The sequence below is a fragment of the Strigops habroptila genome, chromosome 11 (genome assembly GCF_004027225.2).
Source record: "Strigops habroptila isolate Jane chromosome 11, bStrHab1.2.pri, whole genome shotgun sequence".
NCBI lineage: Eukaryota > Metazoa > Chordata > Aves > Psittaciformes > Psittacidae > Strigops > Strigops habroptila.
In genome coordinates this window covers 17,774,684-17,793,322 of record NC_046360.1, presented here as the reverse complement: position 1 = coordinate 17,793,322, position 18,639 = coordinate 17,774,684, and the positions used below count along the sequence as shown (strand labels likewise).

At 41.1% G+C, this 18,639-nt stretch overlaps 1 protein-coding gene across 1 annotated transcript in view; it reads right to left on the bottom strand.

Moving 5' to 3' along the window:
• The window catches only part of NUP210 (nucleoporin 210), a 66,254-nt gene that overhangs the window by 27,079 nt on the left and 20,536 nt on the right, over positions 1 to 18,639 (bottom strand). Inside the window, exons 8-18 of the mRNA XM_030501215.1 lie at positions 18,276 to 18,344; positions 17,856 to 17,962; positions 16,422 to 16,562; positions 15,065 to 15,202; positions 11,256 to 11,411; positions 7,861 to 8,059; positions 6,411 to 6,556; positions 4,109 to 4,330; positions 2,750 to 2,923; positions 1,377 to 1,569; positions 948 to 1,054 (exon numbers count right to left, since the gene is read on the bottom strand). Of these exons, the coding sequence (XP_030357075.1) occupies positions 948 to 1,054; positions 1,377 to 1,569; positions 2,750 to 2,923; positions 4,109 to 4,330; positions 6,411 to 6,556; positions 7,861 to 8,059; positions 11,256 to 11,411; positions 15,065 to 15,202; positions 16,422 to 16,562; positions 17,856 to 17,962; positions 18,276 to 18,344 (1,652 nt within the window). The remainder of the gene's footprint in view (positions 1 to 947; positions 1,055 to 1,376; positions 1,570 to 2,749; positions 2,924 to 4,108; positions 4,331 to 6,410; positions 6,557 to 7,860; positions 8,060 to 11,255; positions 11,412 to 15,064; positions 15,203 to 16,421; positions 16,563 to 17,855; positions 17,963 to 18,275; positions 18,345 to 18,639) is intronic.

The following is an 18,639-nucleotide window of genomic DNA, read 5'->3' as shown; positions in this document are numbered from 1 at the left end:
CATCTGTTACCTGCTTGGAATTAAAAATACTGTAACCTCTAGCTCCATATTTTACTCTTTGTCTCAACTCTATTTTCATGGCGCATGATTTAGAATTACATATAGTCAAAACCCACTTAAATCCTGCTTAACCAAATTAAACAGAGTTTCAATGTAGCAGAGCAGGATAGGTGAAGAGTTAGTTACTTTACATGTCAGGTTGTTCCATATGCTGAAACATGTCTTTATATTCAATTAAAAGAAGTGACCCAAATAGAAAATTGCCATCTGTTTACATCTGCCTTCTTTTTCATCATCACTACTTGTTGCTGTTGTACTTCCCTATGTTGAGCACCTACAAACTCAAGTATTCCTGGGAGCGGCTAATGACTTGTAGAAGTAGAGCCTAGGCTCAGGGCTGGCACTGTACAAATCAGTCGTCTCTCCCTTCTGCAAGATCGTGAGACCAAGGGAAAAAAGAGTATTAGTCAGAGCCCAGATTTTACTTATGGTCCATCAGGATATCAGCCAGCTTTCGCTTTGCTTATGCAGAACCTTTGTACCCAGTTTTGCAGTGAAAATAATACATTTACTTTCCCAGTGACAGCTGCACTAAGCACATGGCTGCTCTGGTGAAGGACAAGCAGCAGAGATTCATCACTCTGTTAAAAAACCTAAATTGAAACAAAACCAACTGAAACAATTCTTTGTAATCCCCCTGCCCAGTTGGTTTGGGGAAAAAAAAAAAAAAGAAAAAGAAAAAGGAATTGAATGTGCTATAGACAGCAGCACATAGTGCAGAGGAGAGCAGGAACACCATAGAAATATTGTGGCATGGATCTGTCTTCAGAACCAGCTATGGAGCTGCCTTATTTTTACGTTACTATGCACCGAGGAAATCAATCCATAGGGACACCCTGCATTAAGCATCAGAGGAAAATGCCAATAGCAAACAGAGTTCTGGGTACCGGTGTTCTGACTTTTGCTGCCTGGAGATGGGACTGCTGGTACCCTGCTGCAGCTGCAGAGATGGTGGCTGTTCCAGACTCATGATGAACTGCAACAGTTTGTAAGCCTAGAATCAAACAAAAAGCCAAAGAAATCTGATTATGGGGAAGAAAAAGGTGAAATGTACACTGCTAATCTTTTCCATTATCATTCTACACAATGATGTTCTCTCTAAAGGCAGGTTCTAGGCATTGTGTTTGGTTTTTTCTCCCTGATCCCCCCCTCCTTTTTTTTTCCCCTGAAGAGCGTACTCTTACAACCCATGTTGAGGATAAGCTGAAATATGACTGCAGATTACATTAGTTTCTTTGATCAAGCTCAGACATTACCAAACATTTAATCCTGACCTTCTTCAAATCAAGAAACACTTGTGTTTAACCAATTCATACCATGCATTTTCTTTTGACCATTTCCATCTTCTTTCAGAGTCAGCTCCGTCGGCATATCAGGCTCAATATTAGCTAAGGATGGTTTTGATGATTCCCAGGTAACACTGAGAGAGCTGAAGTTATCAAATCTACTGCCCTGTTGGTCATATGCAGCCAAATCCAATACTGGATGGCGATAATTTGAAACAGGAACCTGAAAAAGAATGAATACTTTGAACTGAACAGAAACAAGAGGATTTTTTAATCATTAAAAGATTTTTTTAATGTATGCCAAGTTCCATGAGATCTATTGTAACATTCATTACATGAGTAATGGTCATTAAAATGAGTCATTAATGCAAAGTCATTAAGCTGTACGTCAACTGCAAGGGGTTTTTTTGGGGGTGGGAATTTCTTTAGCCAGTGAATTACCTTAAAACAAAATTGGAAGCACCCAGTTCAACTATGCTGTCTTTGAACTTCCAACAAATAATGAAAACCACCACTATTTGTCAGAAGACATAACTCAAAATTCCAGTGTTCACTTTGTGAAATCCATTAGCAATAGCAGTGTACTGATGTAGTCTAACTGACACACAGTGGAACTAGAGCTCTGAAGTGACTTACTTCAGAGTAAAATCTCCTCCTCATCTTGTTATCACACAGAAGTTACTTAAATGATTCACCAACAGTGATTCAACACGTTGCAGCTTTATGAAAGTAGGGTGGCTTTTAGATTTGCTTGGTAATATTAACATGACAGAACACACAGTTTACTCAGCAGCCAACGTGTGCCAGCACTCATCAGGGTACAGAAGAAAGTTCTTTCTGCTCAACAATTTACACATATGCATCATCCATTTACTGTGACTCAGACTTGCAAAGCTGAATACATTTGATGTTATGGAACAATACTCACCGCACAGGCTTACACAGGTATCCTCACATCAGCAGCGTTTGTGCCTTTACTAATCATACACACAAACGTACACTCGTGCAACAATACATATATGATAAAATATATCTCTATTCAGTAGAAAGTTCCAATCAGAATGGATTGGTACAGAGAAAAGTACTTTCCTTAGAAACAGAAACTCTTCTTGAGGTAAATTTCTTTTTCATTAAGCAGGGCCTCCTCACAGTGCCGCTTTCGTAAGAAGCCACCATCCAAATGCTTTCATGTATGCCCCTATTTTCTGATTTTATAAACCTGATTGAATGATCACTGTAGGAAGCACCCATTTGGCCTGCTCTCTGCCAAAGCACAGTGTAGCCCACAACACTAGTTACTGCTACTCTTGCAGCAATCAGATGCTTGTTCTGTATGGGGAGGTTCAAACACTGCTTTTTAAGTTACAAGAATACACTCTTTTCCTGTCCCCTCTCAAGCTTACCACTTGCTTGTTTTGTTGCAGCAAGGGGCAGGAGAGATCAAGCTGAGGACTTCCATAAACAGGAGTCAAAGTGAGCCGGGAAGGGACAGCACAGATGAACTTCACTCCAGCAGACCCCACCACCGGAAAAGGGTTGGTGATTGTGGGGTTGTTTCCAACCTTTAAGACAATAACCTGTACAAGTACGAAAACAGGCAAGTAAGGAAGGAGAAAAGACTACGGAGTTCAGGCATGTTCTATTTCATTGATCTCAGAACAAGCAAAATTATGACTCTTGGGAATTTGCAGTACCATTAGGACACAGGAAGATGTAAAAGAAGGTGCATATTTCAAGAACAGTTCTATACCATTACCAAATCACAAGTTTTACTCCTGGGAACTTTTCCTAGGTATTCATGGTTATTACTATCAAGCTTCATTCAAACAACACATCTCTTGTAACTTAAAAAGCTAACAGGCAGGTGTTTTTCTCAAAGAAGTGAGAATACAACAGCCTAAAGACAATATTTATAGTCACCTCAGTGGGTTTAAAAATATCTGCTGTTTAATTTACATTCCTTTTTCAGCCCTCAGCAAAACAAAGTGGCTAAAACCACAGAGAAGGCCATCCCAGAAGGCTGAGGTAGCTCTTTTACCTGCCTTACCCACTCATGCACTGCTATCAGCCAAAGCCACACACTTAAAATTTGCATTTACAGAAGTAGCAACACTTTGTACAGTGTCCACTGGGGAAACCAGTTAAGCAATTTGGCAGCTACACCAAAACTCTTAGGCCTTGCAGAATTACAGAAGAAAAAACATTAAATCAAAGCTAAATGCTTTATAGACTGGCCAGGGCAAGCAAAGAAGGATAAATAACTTCTGCATGTCAGAGAAAACAAGACCAGGTGGAAAATGACTACAGCCACTATCATGATGACTGCACAAATATCAGAGCAGTAAATTCGTATGGCTGTCGTTTGTCTGAATAAACAGAATTACACTGGAAGGTAACTTGCTTAAGAGGAGCAGGGCAGGCAGTAGTCAGTTTACTGCAGAAACCTTCTGCTATGATCTTATTTATGCAAACTGAAACTGCACTTATTAGGATGTTTAATGCATTCTACAACATAAGGTTTCCGTGACTTGGCTTTATATTGCAATAAACCCATCATAAGCCACTTTATAACATAATGTTATGAAATGCTCACTCTAAAACCTGCATAAACAATGTACTTACCCAAGTTCTTCACCGCCTTTTTATAAGACCTACTTGTTATATAAAAGGTATATGGTATCATAAATCTGCCTGAAGCCTGTTCCCAGTTGCCTCAGCTTGGTGCTTGATGGAAGGCAATATAGATACCTTCTGGCACTTACTTGCTCCCCCAGGCTTTTGCAAGACACTCTAACCCAATGCTGGATGCTATTTCGAGATGTAGGAGGTCCAAATAAAGACAGACCAACACTTTCTGCATCCTCAGCGGTGACATTCCTGAAGAACTTTGAAGGTTCTTGTACCCATGCTCTAGGTCCTCCTTCAAATAACATATCTTTAGAGGAGCCCAAAGTCACTAAAGCAACAGTCGGAGGATCAACAGCCTGTAATGAATGAATTAATTACAAATTAGTGATTCTATTTACATACAGCTTGGTTGTACTTTGCAAGAGAAACTTCCTTCTTAATGGACAAGCTACCTTTGTTACTCTGATTAGACTACCAGTTTTCCCACACTGTGCTTTGTAAGCATGGTTATCTAAGAACAGTTGTACCAAAAAAACCAGCATCACCTACAGGTATTCTGCCCAGTTGGATCACATTCAATGGAACCTGCAGATCCAATCACAACCTTTTCATGAAGAATTACAGCAAGAGAAAGACCCTTAATCTACTCTTCTGAGCACACTCAGATAGCATTCTACTACATTTTTATGTAGACAATACTTTAAATGAACGAAATAATGTCAAGGCTTACTTTCACTTGACAGTGCTCTCTCTGGCAGCTCTGTCCATGTAATTATTCTCCTACACAAGTTTTACCTCAAACCTCTACAACAAATTCCACATTGATGTGTATCACCAGGACAGACGGTGCTGTTTATCATCACAGAAATTAACTTGACAGTTTAATACACCATAACCATTTGTAGCTTGTGTTCCACATCATCATATTACTTAGGTATTTAGTAAGAAGGAAATAGCAGCTAAAATACAGGATGGTTCAAATCTTTCCCTCGGTGCATTTTGGTAGGAAGAGAGAGAGGAAAGGGCTGGCATAAATCACGCTATCCTCCATTTGCTCCCTGCTTCTATTTGTAATATAAAGGTAAAAACTATTAGATTTAGTCTCAAGAGTCTGCCTGCCCTTTCACTCCTGCTCATCTTTCTCCCACTTGCTATGTTGTAATGTTATGGTTTTAAATAGCTCTCCGATGGAAGGATGCTGCCTTCCATTTCTGGCATCATAAACATTCTACAGAAAGGAGGGAAAAGATTTTTTTTTTTTCTCAAGTGCACTTAATCTACCCCCTCCCTGTCACCAGGTCCTGGCTCTGTCAAGTACCCAGAATCATTTCACTTTATACCTGGCAAGCAGTGTTACAACACCTCAAGGGGCTTTGCTAATAAATGTGAATGATCCCCTACCTATGAAAAATTCCTAATTAAAGGGACTATGCCTGCCCCTCACATTGCTGCCAATAACAGAAAGTTTAGGATGTCTCAGCATCTTCAAATAATTATAATCAGCTGTTTAAAATACTTGATAGAAAAGCATATTGAAAAAGCAAAATCACCTTTACAGTCACAAATGCATATGATTTGCACAAACTTTTGTCCCAGATTTGGGGAGGAAGCTATGGCCAAGTGTATTAAGAGTTCAGCTCTGCATATTCAGTGCGAGGTCTCTGAAGATAAGGGTAACATAAGCAAATTGTCTTATATTTCCGTATGTTGACCCTGTACTCAAGGTTGGTTCTTCCTGTTTTCTCTAGTGAACTGTCCAACGGTAAAAAAACTTTCTCCATTCATATTTTCACAGCCATACAGGCAAGCCAACTTTGCCTTCATCCAAAAAATTAGGTTTATACTACGAAAGCAGAAATCATAAGCCAGGCCTGCTTCCTTTTGCCATTACGGACACAGAATTGTGACTGCCCCCTTATCACCTTACTAAGCCAATTGTTAATCAGTTCAAACTGACAGTCAAGACACAAATTATTTGAGTCTCACATGATTTTCCACTCATCTAGAGTCTGCTGAAAAGTAATTTAGCAGTTCAAGTGTGCTGTGCAAAACAGGATTCACATCCTCACTCAGATGAGGTTGACTCCTATTGCTACCCTGCACGTTTCTTCAGATGACAGCAACTGTGACTCTTTTGCCAGAAGTCTGAAAAATGATCAATTATATCAAATTCATTTTCCACTTCAGAGGAACCTGTGAGTTTGCTATCACACAACTCAATCCTCTACAGCTGGCCTGCAGTGTCCATGCAGTCAAACTCTACTGTATATATGCTCCACCAAGAAAGCGTTAAAACACAATTCGTCAAAACAGTCTGCAAAATTTTTCCCACCTCAGTTTTTTAAACACACTCATTACATAATATCAACTTGCTGTTTGTCATTTGAAAGCATTTTAAGTGATGGATTGCTTTAGGAACAGTGGAACCAGACTTACTTTTAATGGTAGATAAGCAGCAATGGTGATGCTGGCACTGAGGTAGACGTGACCATGGGCGTAGCTGACAGTAAGTGTTGTGTATCCTTGAGCTTCGGCTTTCACTCTGACTCCACTACAAAAATCAGCAGTTGGCTTAAGCCTTCCTGTCAGGTAAATTAAAAATACATCAATACATATCTGGAGCGAAGTGCCCAGGCATTTTAATGCAAGTCCAACATGGCTTCTCTCCACAAAAGCGTTTCCACCAGAAGCCAGCAGAGATCTGTTCTCCAACCAAACAGGTAAGGGTGTTCATCACTGTCTTTCATCTCAAACCCAACACTTTCCAAAGTATCCACATTTCACAAACTTCTTTATTTTCACACTGTCCCAAACAAGACACGAGTCTTTACTGTAGTACAAACCAATATAACTTCTATCTCTGAGTATTTCCATCTTACTGTTCTAAAGTGAAACTGGCTCGTAATGAAGCACAAATAAGCCACACTGCTTAGGCAAGCTATCTTGTACAGAACAACTTGAATTGTAGGCAACAGGTCATTTCTCCAGCTGAAAGTAAGTATTTTCATGAAGTTCCTCTGCTTACTTAAAAGGCCATTTCTGGGGTTTGGGAGAGGCCTGTTTCTTTTTTCAAAATAAACAGTCCAACAGCATGCTATATAGTGACATTTCCAATAGCTGCCTCTCAGGCAAACACATGGTCCAGTGCAGACTAGTTTTACTGGCTCAATAGCACAGGAAAAAGCTTCCATATAAGAGACACTTGGAAAAAAATCATGGTACATCTGAACAGCGTACCGAATCCAGCAGACACAGGAACAAGCACGTTGCTCAGTGTCTACTTACCCCAGGAGCATTAAGGGCAATCTTTAAACATCACATGCACACTCCATGCTCTTAATAAACCTGACAAGAGGCAGTCCTTAAAGCCATGAGCTGAACAATGACAGAGCTTTGGCAAAATTTAAGCAGCTGATTGTCTTAATTCCTTGTGAGCAAAGAATGAACAGTGTCTTTCTAGCACTGAAAGTACTGCTGGACAATTTGGGCAAAGCAGTTATTAATCTTAGTGTTCTTGCAGGTCTTCCAGTGCTACCTCAAAACACAGTATACACAGACCCCTCTTATGAGAAAACACATCAGCTCTATTACAGAAGCATGTTAAAAATACTAAATCAGTACACAGACATATGGGAGATTACACGTTATCCAATAAAGTAATTGCCAAAATGCTTTCAGAGTTGCCCAAAACATCAAAAATATCCAAGGGAAGTTCTGCATAAAAAAGTAAATACACCCTTGAAAGAAAACTCCTCTGATCCCCACCTCTGCAGGTAAGCCCCTCTGTGGGAATGCTTACACAGCCATTGAAACAGGGATTCAAAAGAGGTGTGTGACTTCGTAACATCTTACTTTAACTTTCCAAACAAGGAGGGGGTGAGCTCACCTTGAAGCGGCCTGAACACACCACGGTTTTCTACTTCCACAGCTAGATCGAAGTGTGAGCAGTCACTCAGTGGCACTATCTCACCCTTTTCAACATCCATCAGGCCACTGATCTTCAGGGGCAGCTCCAATATTTGGCCAACATATACTTCAACTTGACACGGTGTGAACTCCATCCCACTAGGTTCAGTTATGTACACCTGAAGGAGGAAAGAAACACAGGACAGATGTATGAACACAACGCCACAAAAAGGTACCAGGGAAAAAAACAGACTTCTTCATGCTCTCCTTATTTTAATTATCCCTACTTCTCCCAGCTGCTGACCTCCCTGTGATGGCTGGAAACAACCCTGCCCAGATTCAGCATTGCTTTTGTGTTTACCTGCTGCAGGAAGATCTCTGAAAGGGCCAGAACATTAGCTTGGTGATTCTTTCACTGCTACTTCTATAATTCTCTCTTCCGCTTTGCTGATTTTGAAGTGTGGGCTAAGTGGCGTGTTATCTCAGGAGGCCCTGTAACCAACTGGGACAGATCTAGTACCCAACTTGGACTTCCGCAGCCTGTTTGGGCTAGACCTGAGGGAGGCAGCAAGGCTCCCAGCTCCACCACTCACAGCAGCAGGTCTGCAGAGGTTACTGGAACTAATGACTCAAACATTTCACAGAATCCTGTTTTGAGTTGGAAGGGACCTTAAAGCTCATGCAGTTCCAGCCCCCTGCCATGCGCAGGGACACCTTCCACTAGACCATTGCCTCAATAGCTTTCTTTTTTTTTTTTTCCTTTCTCTTCCTTGCATTTCTGTTGCCAAACATGTTTAAAGGTGCCCAGGGCTCCATGTTTCCCCACAGTAATATGTCAGAAATCTAAAACAAGTGAACAAACATCTACTGCCTAATCTAAATGTGACACATACTATTGAAACCAAAAGGATTACTTTCAGAAATAAGACCAGGAGAAATTGATCTTCCATGCTGATATAGCTGGTATGTTGAACAAGCCTTCATTGTATTATTTGTATTCCAATTTGCTGCTTTTCCATTAATAATAAAGAATCCACCATAGCCTAACTGCGTATTTCGTAACGATCACGATCAAAGCTTTTCATTTGCAATATCTTAACTTCCTAACCATCTGCAAATAGCTTCAGGATAGACTACTGAACCATATGGCACAGAGTTAAATTTGTAATCCTTGTGCAACATAGTGAACTATTCCAAAGACTTGCTGACTGAGGTCAGTAAATGGAACTCTGCAGAGTTATTCTACAAAGAATGCAAATCCTAACACAAGCACAAAGGCATTCAAAAATAACCTATTCAGATTGTGCAATACACTGCTCTGAAAGCTCACATGGAGAGAAGCCTTTTTTCTGTCTTCAGGCTTTGACTTCTGTTTGAGGATAAGAAGTTTTCACTGAAAAATCTTCATTCCTGGTAGCTGGTAACTGTCAGAGTTAAAGAGCAGCATCCTGGGCTGTCCAGAGAATAATTCCAGAGCAAGCCTGTAAACTAAATTCCACACAAACTTCAATTTGTCTCATTACTTTAAGTGTTTGTTATTTTAAGCATGAAGTTTAGTACCTCTCAAATCCAGTTTGTAGAACTGACAAATAATCTGAGCACAAAACCTAAGCTAATCTGCCCCTCAAAAGCCCCAGCATTAGTAGCTGCAGCTGTTTCAAGTAAAATTTGGTTAGAAATTTCTTTCCCAAAACACAATTACTTAAAAATCGAGGTGATACCTGCTTCCATAGCACTCCCTTCATTATGGGACAGACTTGGCAGTCTTGACCAAACACATTTTTTAACACTTTTATCAAAAGGGACTTTGGTGCAACAGCAGTGTAGTACAACGACAGCAGTGCTGCACATGGGGATGCTTGAAGATGAGGAGGTATTTTGTACAGCTAATGTGTGCATATTTGACGCAACTCACTTGCTCCCCACCAGCTGCTAAATTACAGGCATGTATCCTGGAAGGAAGGCGAGCTGCCGCAGGGCTTGCAAGACATGCTTCCTCAATCAACTTCTATGCTCCCTCAGAAACAAAGAGCATCACCTTCCTAAAGCCTCAGCCAGAGGGAGGTTGTCTGCCAGCCTCAGCAGCATCCGCTTGGCATAAACACACCAATTTCATCTATGACCACGCAGTCAGACACACGCAGCTGCTGGCTCCCAGGTGAGCCACACGTGCTCAGGACACCATCGCTTGGTTTTGCTCAGGTCAGGAGCAAGTTTCCTCTCACTGTGAGAGTGATGGGACACTGGCACAAGGTGCCCAGGGAAGCTGTGGCTGCCCCATCCCTGGCAGTGTTCAAGGCCAGGTTGGACACAGGGGCTTGGAGCAACCTGCTCTAGTGGAAGGTGTCCCTCCCCATGGCAGGGGGTTGAAACTAGATGAGCTTTAAGGGCCCTTCCAACCCAGACCAGTCTGGGATTCTGTGATTCTCTGTCAGGGTTCCACTCCAATGCTTAGGTCTTTGCAAAAGGCACAGTGTTAAAGCACAGATTAAAATGCCTCAGTTTGTGAAGGTAGTAGAGTACTACTACTTCACAGTAGCAAACATACATCACAGTAGTACTTCTTAGTTTCTAGTCTATGATGTTACAGGTCTGGCAGTTCTTCACAGCTTGACAGAGAGTAAGCACTGACACAGTTTCATTAAGGAAAAATATTTGTGTCCAAAGGACACAAGGAGATATTTCCAAATCAGTAAGATTCTAGAGAAAACTACGTAAGATTGTAGATTTAGTGTCTTAACCAGAGCAGCTTCTTCAGCTGCCTTTGCACACTCTTCCCTGTGGGGCCATTACATACACTGTTCCTGTATTTTCTTCATTCCATACCACACACCAATCACCCTGACCAGACCATAAGAACAGGGTATGGCTTGCATAGAGACCACAAAATCCCTCCTGAGAGATGTCTTTTCCATTCCCATTCTCTCCTATTTTCCCTAAAAACATTCCTTTTTTCTTGGCCAGCTTTGGTAGCTAGATTCATTATGTGGCACTGTTTTCATTTCAGCCTCTTCTCCAGGCAGGAACTCCCTTGCACATCTTAATGGTATCTGTCATCCTTTTATATTAAGGGAAAACACCCACCTCTTACCCTGTAGAATGCATTGTTAGTTTGGCCAGGCCAGTAGTAAATTACTATTTCCTTCTTGCACTCAGTTTTCAGCAAGGAAAAAGACTCATTAAGGAAATCAGGAAGGGGCAAAACTGGGAGTAAAGTTAGTGCAGTGCAGAGAGCCTGAATCCCCGAGGCACAAACTCTGAAACTGATGACTGAGCCTGCCATAGGCAGGCAGGGAAATGCCTATGGCATTGTCAGCTTCTTCACTGTTTCCAAAAGCCATGTTGAAGAGTGACCAGGGAAAAGCAGAATTTTACCTTCATTTCTCCATGATGTATCGAATTCTGAAGATCAGTTGCCCGAATAACACTGATGCCAATATCACTTCCAGTTGTCATTACTCCTTTCGCACTCACTGTAGCAACTGCCTGGTTAGAATAGGTCCAGCTGAAATTTCCACTCCCACCATGAGCCTAGAACACAGACAGAAAGCTTTCAAGTATTTGATGAAGCGCATGGTTCTCACATTCCTTAGCTGTCAAGACTTTGAATATCTTGCAGGAAAACCAGGGACAACTGAGCAACAACAATGCTGTTGCTGAGGAAGTACAAACAAAATAACCCCTCAGAACTTTCAAATAAGCAAGGTGAACTAAGAGATGAGAAGATTATTACCCTTCATTCAGTTTAATTTCAGCTTTCTCCATGCACACATCCTCCATGCTCACCAGTGCTGCTAACTCAAATATCTCTCTCCCAGCTGCAGAAGTCTGAAGCTCACAACTCCCTGTGATTGATAGTGCTCCGAGTCAGCAGAGCATTTCCCAAATCAGCACACCAGAGGCCTGGCACGTGAGGTTATTGTATTGCTGGAAACTCCCACTGTTCCTCTGTTTCTGACAGCCAAAGTGCTGATTTGGGGGCTCAGAGCTGCTAAGCTGACACTGTACCTACTCACCTCTTTCAATGGGGACTGTTAAGAGATCTAAAGGGAAGAGGAAAGAAGGTGGGAGGCAGGGGAGGGAATGAGGCAAGAGGAGGGAAAAAGAAAAAGAAGTCATTCTCGGTTTTACGTCTTTATTTTTATGCTGAAAATCAGCATCTCTACTTGCAGCTATTCAAAGACCATCTTGCTCCAGCAATGATCAGCCATGGAATGAGAGACAGACACATACAGAAACTGCCAACTCTTGCTGTAAGCACTGCAAGGGTCTGCAACACAGACAGGCTACACTTCCACACTAGCTTGGCAAGGAAGGACCCAGTAACTGCCAAACTTATGAGCTCAGGGTTATCATGCAGATTTCCATAACAAAACCCCAAAACAAGAAGAAAGCAAGTGCCATCCTCTCCCTAGAGCTCCCAGCTCCTGAAGAGCTGTTTCACAATTAGAAGAGCTTAAGTGAGTGCAATTGTTCTACAAAAGGATAAAAACTAGTTAGTTGATCTTAAGGTCCACATCAATAGAGACAAATTATACTACCCACTGCATGAGCACTCAGCAGCCAGGATGGGATAATATCTGTGGCAGGTTCACATTTTATGAAGTGAAAAGCAAAAAAACCATTTTGCCCACAGAAGCAGAGTACTGTCCTCCTCAATGTGCAATACTAGTGACTGAAGAAACATAATCATTGCAATGCTGCAAAATGTAGAGGTTTTAAACATCATTATTGTGAGCTATGGGAAGTATCTGTTGAGACAAATATGGCGCAGAGATGTATACTGAGAATAATGCACTTTTAAAGCAAGTTTAAAGAATTAAAAAGACTTTCACACTCCAAAACAGATTTCAAAGTTCCATCAGAGTTAAACAAGGGTGAACATGGGAGCAATAAAACGTTTACATGTATTGTTTTAATTTCTCTAACTTCCTCAGCAGGTGCTCTAACCATTTCATAACTAAAGTAAAACTGAACAAGATGATAAACCTTGTCCAGAAGGATAGTGTGGAAAATAAATCTAAATTATGCAGGAGTTCAGCTAATAACTTTTAACTGGTGAGGAGAGGAGGGAAATATCAGGACAGTCACTTCCCTTTCTCCTTCCCATGAGCATGTGCACAGCCCGACCACGGAATGAGCAGAGGACGCAGTGGATAAAAGAGGTAACTGTGTGACAGAAGGAGATGCATCGGATGAGGTGAGAAATGTTTAAAGAATGTAAAAGTTCAGAATGTTTTGTAAAGATATTTTCAATTAAAACAGGAACATGAGCAGAAAACTTCAAATAGAAATACCCAACTGCTAATAAATTCTATGGAGTCACACCTCGTTGCCACACAAATCAGAGGCATTCATTACTACATTTTTCTCTCCAGCACTCCCTTTGCACTGTGGAGAGAAAGGGTAAACCAGCTTCTATTCAGTCTTGTCATTACCCAAAATACCCAAAGCCTGTTAGCTGAACTCCGCTCTACAAACTGCTACCAGTGACAGTGATGCCCTCACTAGGCAAAAATAACCTCCACGTACTTAACTTCTCAAAGATGACACTTCTCTAATGCAGGGAAGGAAGGCAGGAAGGAAATGTCCTTCAATTACTTTCTCTTTCCTTTTTCACTTGCAACAGAAGCCATCTTATTAGCACAAATATGAACAAAGCAACCAACAAAAAAGAAAAAACAGCTGACAAAGTAAAACCTGAAAGTCATTCTGACACCATCTGGAAGGAGTTACTTTAGCTATAAACAGAATTTGGCTAGATCCAAAAATCTCTTTTGACTTATTTTCAGAAAAAAATGTCTATTCACCAATTTAAAATAGCCTGACTCAAGAGCTGTCAAGTAGGAGGCACACAGCAGCCTACCAGCAGGAACACCAGTCAGGCTGTGTGCTACTGTAAACAAGCACTAGTGTTGTTGAACCAGCAGAGTGGGAAAATGTTCTCAGCTTCAATAAACACAAACTAATCTAACTGTTGGGAGGAAAACCCCATGTTTTTAATGAAAAACATCACCGTAAAGTAAGAATCCTGATGGAATTACTGGTGTAACAAGAAGGAATGTTCTCTAGTGAGATATGATATACGCAAGATAAAGTGAGACAAGACTAGAATTGTAGAAGAGGTGGGGAACAGGAATCACATTTACCTTCCCTTAAAACTTGAGCAGCAGTTATGATAAAGTACTGAAAATGTGTTTTTGCACTTAGAATTTTTACCACGCTCTGCTGGTGTGGCTGGGTATAGCATGAACTGAACCAAACACATCCCACAGAAAGTAAAAGCACAGATGACAGCACTGAACTCACTGGCATTAACTCCAGATTTACACTAGAGAATGCAACCTTATCCCTATGAGATTCACTTCACTTTACTTCAGACACCAGGTGTCCTGCTGCCTCTTTTTGTATCCCGTTTACCTGAAGACAGACCCAAAACTCAGCACTACTTTGTGCCAAAAGGGAGAAGTGGCAACTGTGCACGAAAACAGCTGAGTGCGGGGTCTGGGTATCATTATACTGCGATAAGAGTCTGGGCTGTGAAGCACAATGTTCTTTTCTCCAGCCAGACTATACTCGTGAAGCATAGGGAATGATTGGCACCATGGGAGCAAAGACATACACAAGAAACGTAGGACAAAAGTCCCTTTAGAAGGGCACACTGTAAATGAAGCCGTGACCTCTGCCTCCCTAACTTTTCATTAGAAGCATGAGATGTGTGGCAAGTGAAGGATACTGATGTCACAGGTTGAAAGGGTGCTGCTCTTTCATCTTGTTATGCCCTTTCTGCAGTCACTTCACCCTGATTCATACTCCCGTACTTCCATCCATTTAGCGTAAATAGTGGCCTCTAGTTATTACTAGGAAGTTTTGTACCCAAGATGTTTTCTGGAATTCCAAACCACTCTGTGTGTCTGTGTGCAGTGCATGCATGAGGGAGAAAGGAAGTGAATGAAAGACAAGAGGTGAAAGTCAGTGGGGTTTTTATGTTTGTTGGTTTCTTGTGTGCTTTTTTCAAAGTAGACATTAAATCGTGCAACTAACATAAAACACAATTCCTCCAGATAAAGTTTTGGTTATCACTGTGCCTGAAGAATCCAAAGCCAACTCTGCAGAAGTGGTTACAGGCTTCTCTGTGCCTGCTTGAGGAATACTTCCTGCATGTAGAAACTTCTTCAGCATACCTGTATGGTGTACTGGTAGACTCCTGCTTTGGGCTGCCAAGGAAACGTCAAAATGCTGGGGGAAAGAACTATGGGAGCATATATTTCAACATCTTGTTGGTTTTTCACTGGAACTGGTAATGTATGAACGCCTCCATCCTACAAAAAGCAAGAGCACAGTATTATAAATGACACCAGAGGGCTTCCCGAATTAATGTTCAGTCCTGATATACAGACAAGTTGTTGAAAACATCTCAGGGAGAAAGGAAAGCAACTATTTAGGGTCACTTATGAACACTGTTACTTGTGAGCAAACAGATCATGGCAGCAAAGTGTGCTGTTGTATTAAATGAGTAGTATTCCTATGGAGATACAGGTGCTCACATTAATTTTAAAAGCAAACAGCAATAAGAAATATACTCTTTCTCTACCCCTAGTTTTTGAGACCCTGTCTGGGGAACTAATTCAGTAACTCCACACCTGCATTTACTCTTTGCTCATTTCACAATGCAGGAGATGGAGACAAAACTCAGCCTAACAGACCCATTCCTCAGCCCATGCCTAAACACTGGCCTTTACCACTTTGCTGTCATTGTAACACACTGTTTCTTACTGGAGCTGTGAAGGAAAACTTTAATAGCTGCAGCAGACCTCATTTCACCCAAGAGTACCTCTCTGACACAGAGACTGAGCATGGCTTGTCAGATAAAAGGATCTACTAAATCCTACTCAAGGAATCACTAAAGCGATTTCACAGCAAATGGGTTGAAGTGCTGAACTTTCCCAACATTCCAGCAAAGCCCATCACTTGCACAGCACGTGCCCTGGTTAGCCATACATTCAGCAGCCTGCCCAACTAGCACAAAGTTAATGAACATTAATTTGCAGGCTGATACATTTGGCAGATGTTCATTCCAGCATTTATCATCACTTACCAAATGATAGAAAACTTTCCAAATGTAACTGAATGCAGAACAAGGCCAGGGTATGACACTGATGATCCTACCGCAATAAATTGTAAAATTCACTCAGAGACTGTGAGAGGAGCTTTGCACCAGCACAAGGAAATGAGATGTGCCCACATTAGTATTTGCTATGAAAAAACAAATCAGTGCTGTGCGCCACTGCTATCACAGGCATTTGCCACATGCTCCATAGCAGAACCCCAGTGTCTTTATTTAGGCAAATCCTCTCTTGACTTAATTGGCAGTTTTCCTGAAGTAAGGATTTTAGAATTTGGTTCTGTTTAAACAAAGACAACTTAGATGCATGCAATTCCCAGGTTTCCTTTTACTATGTCACTATTAAGTCACTATTGCAGAAGTAGACTATTGTTAGGCCTACCAAGTAAAGCAGAAGAGTTATTATAGAAACATACCTGATCCACTACTGATGTCAGTGCAGCATCAAGAACAGTCTGACCCTTCTTTATTGCTTTCACATAATGGTATGATCCATTCAGAGATGACTTCAGCACCTCAAAATATTCTTTGGGCAGCTCTGCATTAATTCTGATACTCTAAAACCAGAACATTCAAAAGATATTGCCCCAGGTAACTGACATTAATGCAGTACAATCAGCCAGAAACATATCAGCAACACATCACTGAGAACAACTGTTTAATAACAGAGTTCAAAGAAACTTATCTGAAGCTGAATAAGAATTTTTCCCTATGCAAGTTTCAGTTGTTCAATAAGATTATGTATTTTAAACAGTAACTCCACAGAAAACATTTACTTATTTAAATTATCAGCAACATGTAGTTTAACATGAAAAGTACCAGTATTTTTACCATCAAATAATCCATATTTTGCAATAATTACTTAATTTTGGCATTCTTAAGAACAACAAAAGGGGAGGAATGTGCAAATGTACTGCCCCAGTAGGTGGAACTCACATCTGTATCTCAGGAAGCAAAAAAGTGCAAATAAAGTAACATTCCCAGAAATCTGATATTCTGAAAAGCACTAATTTAATAAAGCTTTTCTGCTTGCAAATGACCTATTAAATTGGAGGGAGGGGGCTGCTGATTGGTTTTTTTTTATTCTTTTTTTAAGACCACTGTCTATTTGCTACCTGGTACCAAGAATTCCTCGTACTGAACTATCAAACAGTGACGTGGTTTAATGCTAACCACCAAAGCTCTTCCCGTGATCAATTGAAACAGGTACTTCCTCATGAGTGTTGTAAGACTACCCTACACCTCATTCTTTAATAGGAAAGACTACCTCTAGACATGACAATATTCTGTTGGAGGGACTGAGGAGATGTAGTACTGCTCCCAGCAGGGACACCTTCCACTAGAGCAGGTCGCTCCAGTGGGCTTCCCTGTGTCCAACCTGGCCTTGAACACTGCCAGGGATGGGGCAGCCACAGCTTCTCTGGGCACCCTGTGCCAGCACCTCAGCACCCTCACAAGGAAGGGCTTCTGCCTAAGAGCTCATCTCAATCTCCCCTCTGGCAGGTTAAAGCCATTCCCCTTGTCCTGTCCTTACAGGCCCTTGTCCAAAGCCCCTCTCCAGGTTTCTTGTAGCCCCTTTAGCCACTGGAAGCTGCTTTAAGGTCTCCCCAGAGCCTTCTCCTCTCCAGGCTGAATAAGCCTCAACCCTCCTTCCTGGGAGAATCACATGAATCATCCAGAGTACTTTATTTAAAAACAACAACAAAACAATGGGAAAAAAGGAAAAGGCAAGAAACAAGATGCTTTCAAATGTCCTATCTCAATGTAAATCAGAAACTGCTCAACTTATTCCAAAGAAAGACAGGATTTAGGAGAAAGACACTCAGAAGTATATCAACATTTCAACTTACATCAGATAAATACACCTTATTGCTTGATTTATCATATACTTCAATTGTAATTTCATAAAGTCTCCCTGTTTCTAGGACCCATCTGTCACATGGTTGAATTGTAAATCCTACAAAACAGGAAATATTGAACAGCACAAGCCATCAGGCTCTTGACATAATGGATATAAGCATTTTGCTTCTGGTGCCCACACTCTGAAGATGCACATTCATTGTTTTAAGCTGCTGAGCACAAAGATGAAAGAAAATAAATAAGCATTTACTACTAAACCTATTTTGCATTGAGCTACTTCTATGAATAGAGTTACTTTTGTATGAAAAGTAATACAAGAAATGGAAGCATGTATACACACATAAACACCAACAGAAACACAAGGCAAGACATTATCTGGAGCAATCAGGAAAGCTGCAGTCAATACCAACCTAAATACCCGGGATCCACAACATAGACAGTGCTGTTTGGCAGCCTGGAAACCCCCTGCATGCGAATACCTGAAGTCTTAGTAAAGGAACAGAAAAGTTTTGACAAAAATCAAGTAAAGATCAGCACGTTCCTGGGGCTCATTGTGCATCTTTGGATATTTAAAGCTAATTGTACACTGAAAGTAAATGTTATCCCCACTACCCTGAAAGACACAGAGCAGTTCAGAGAGATGCCATTAGAGAATATCTATAAATAAAGCTGCATCACATTTCCACATTGACTGAGGGAACAGACAGGATTTAAGTGCTCTTTTGCCAACCTAATTTCTTAGAACATTTCAAGGCACCAGGCAGCTCTGTTGAG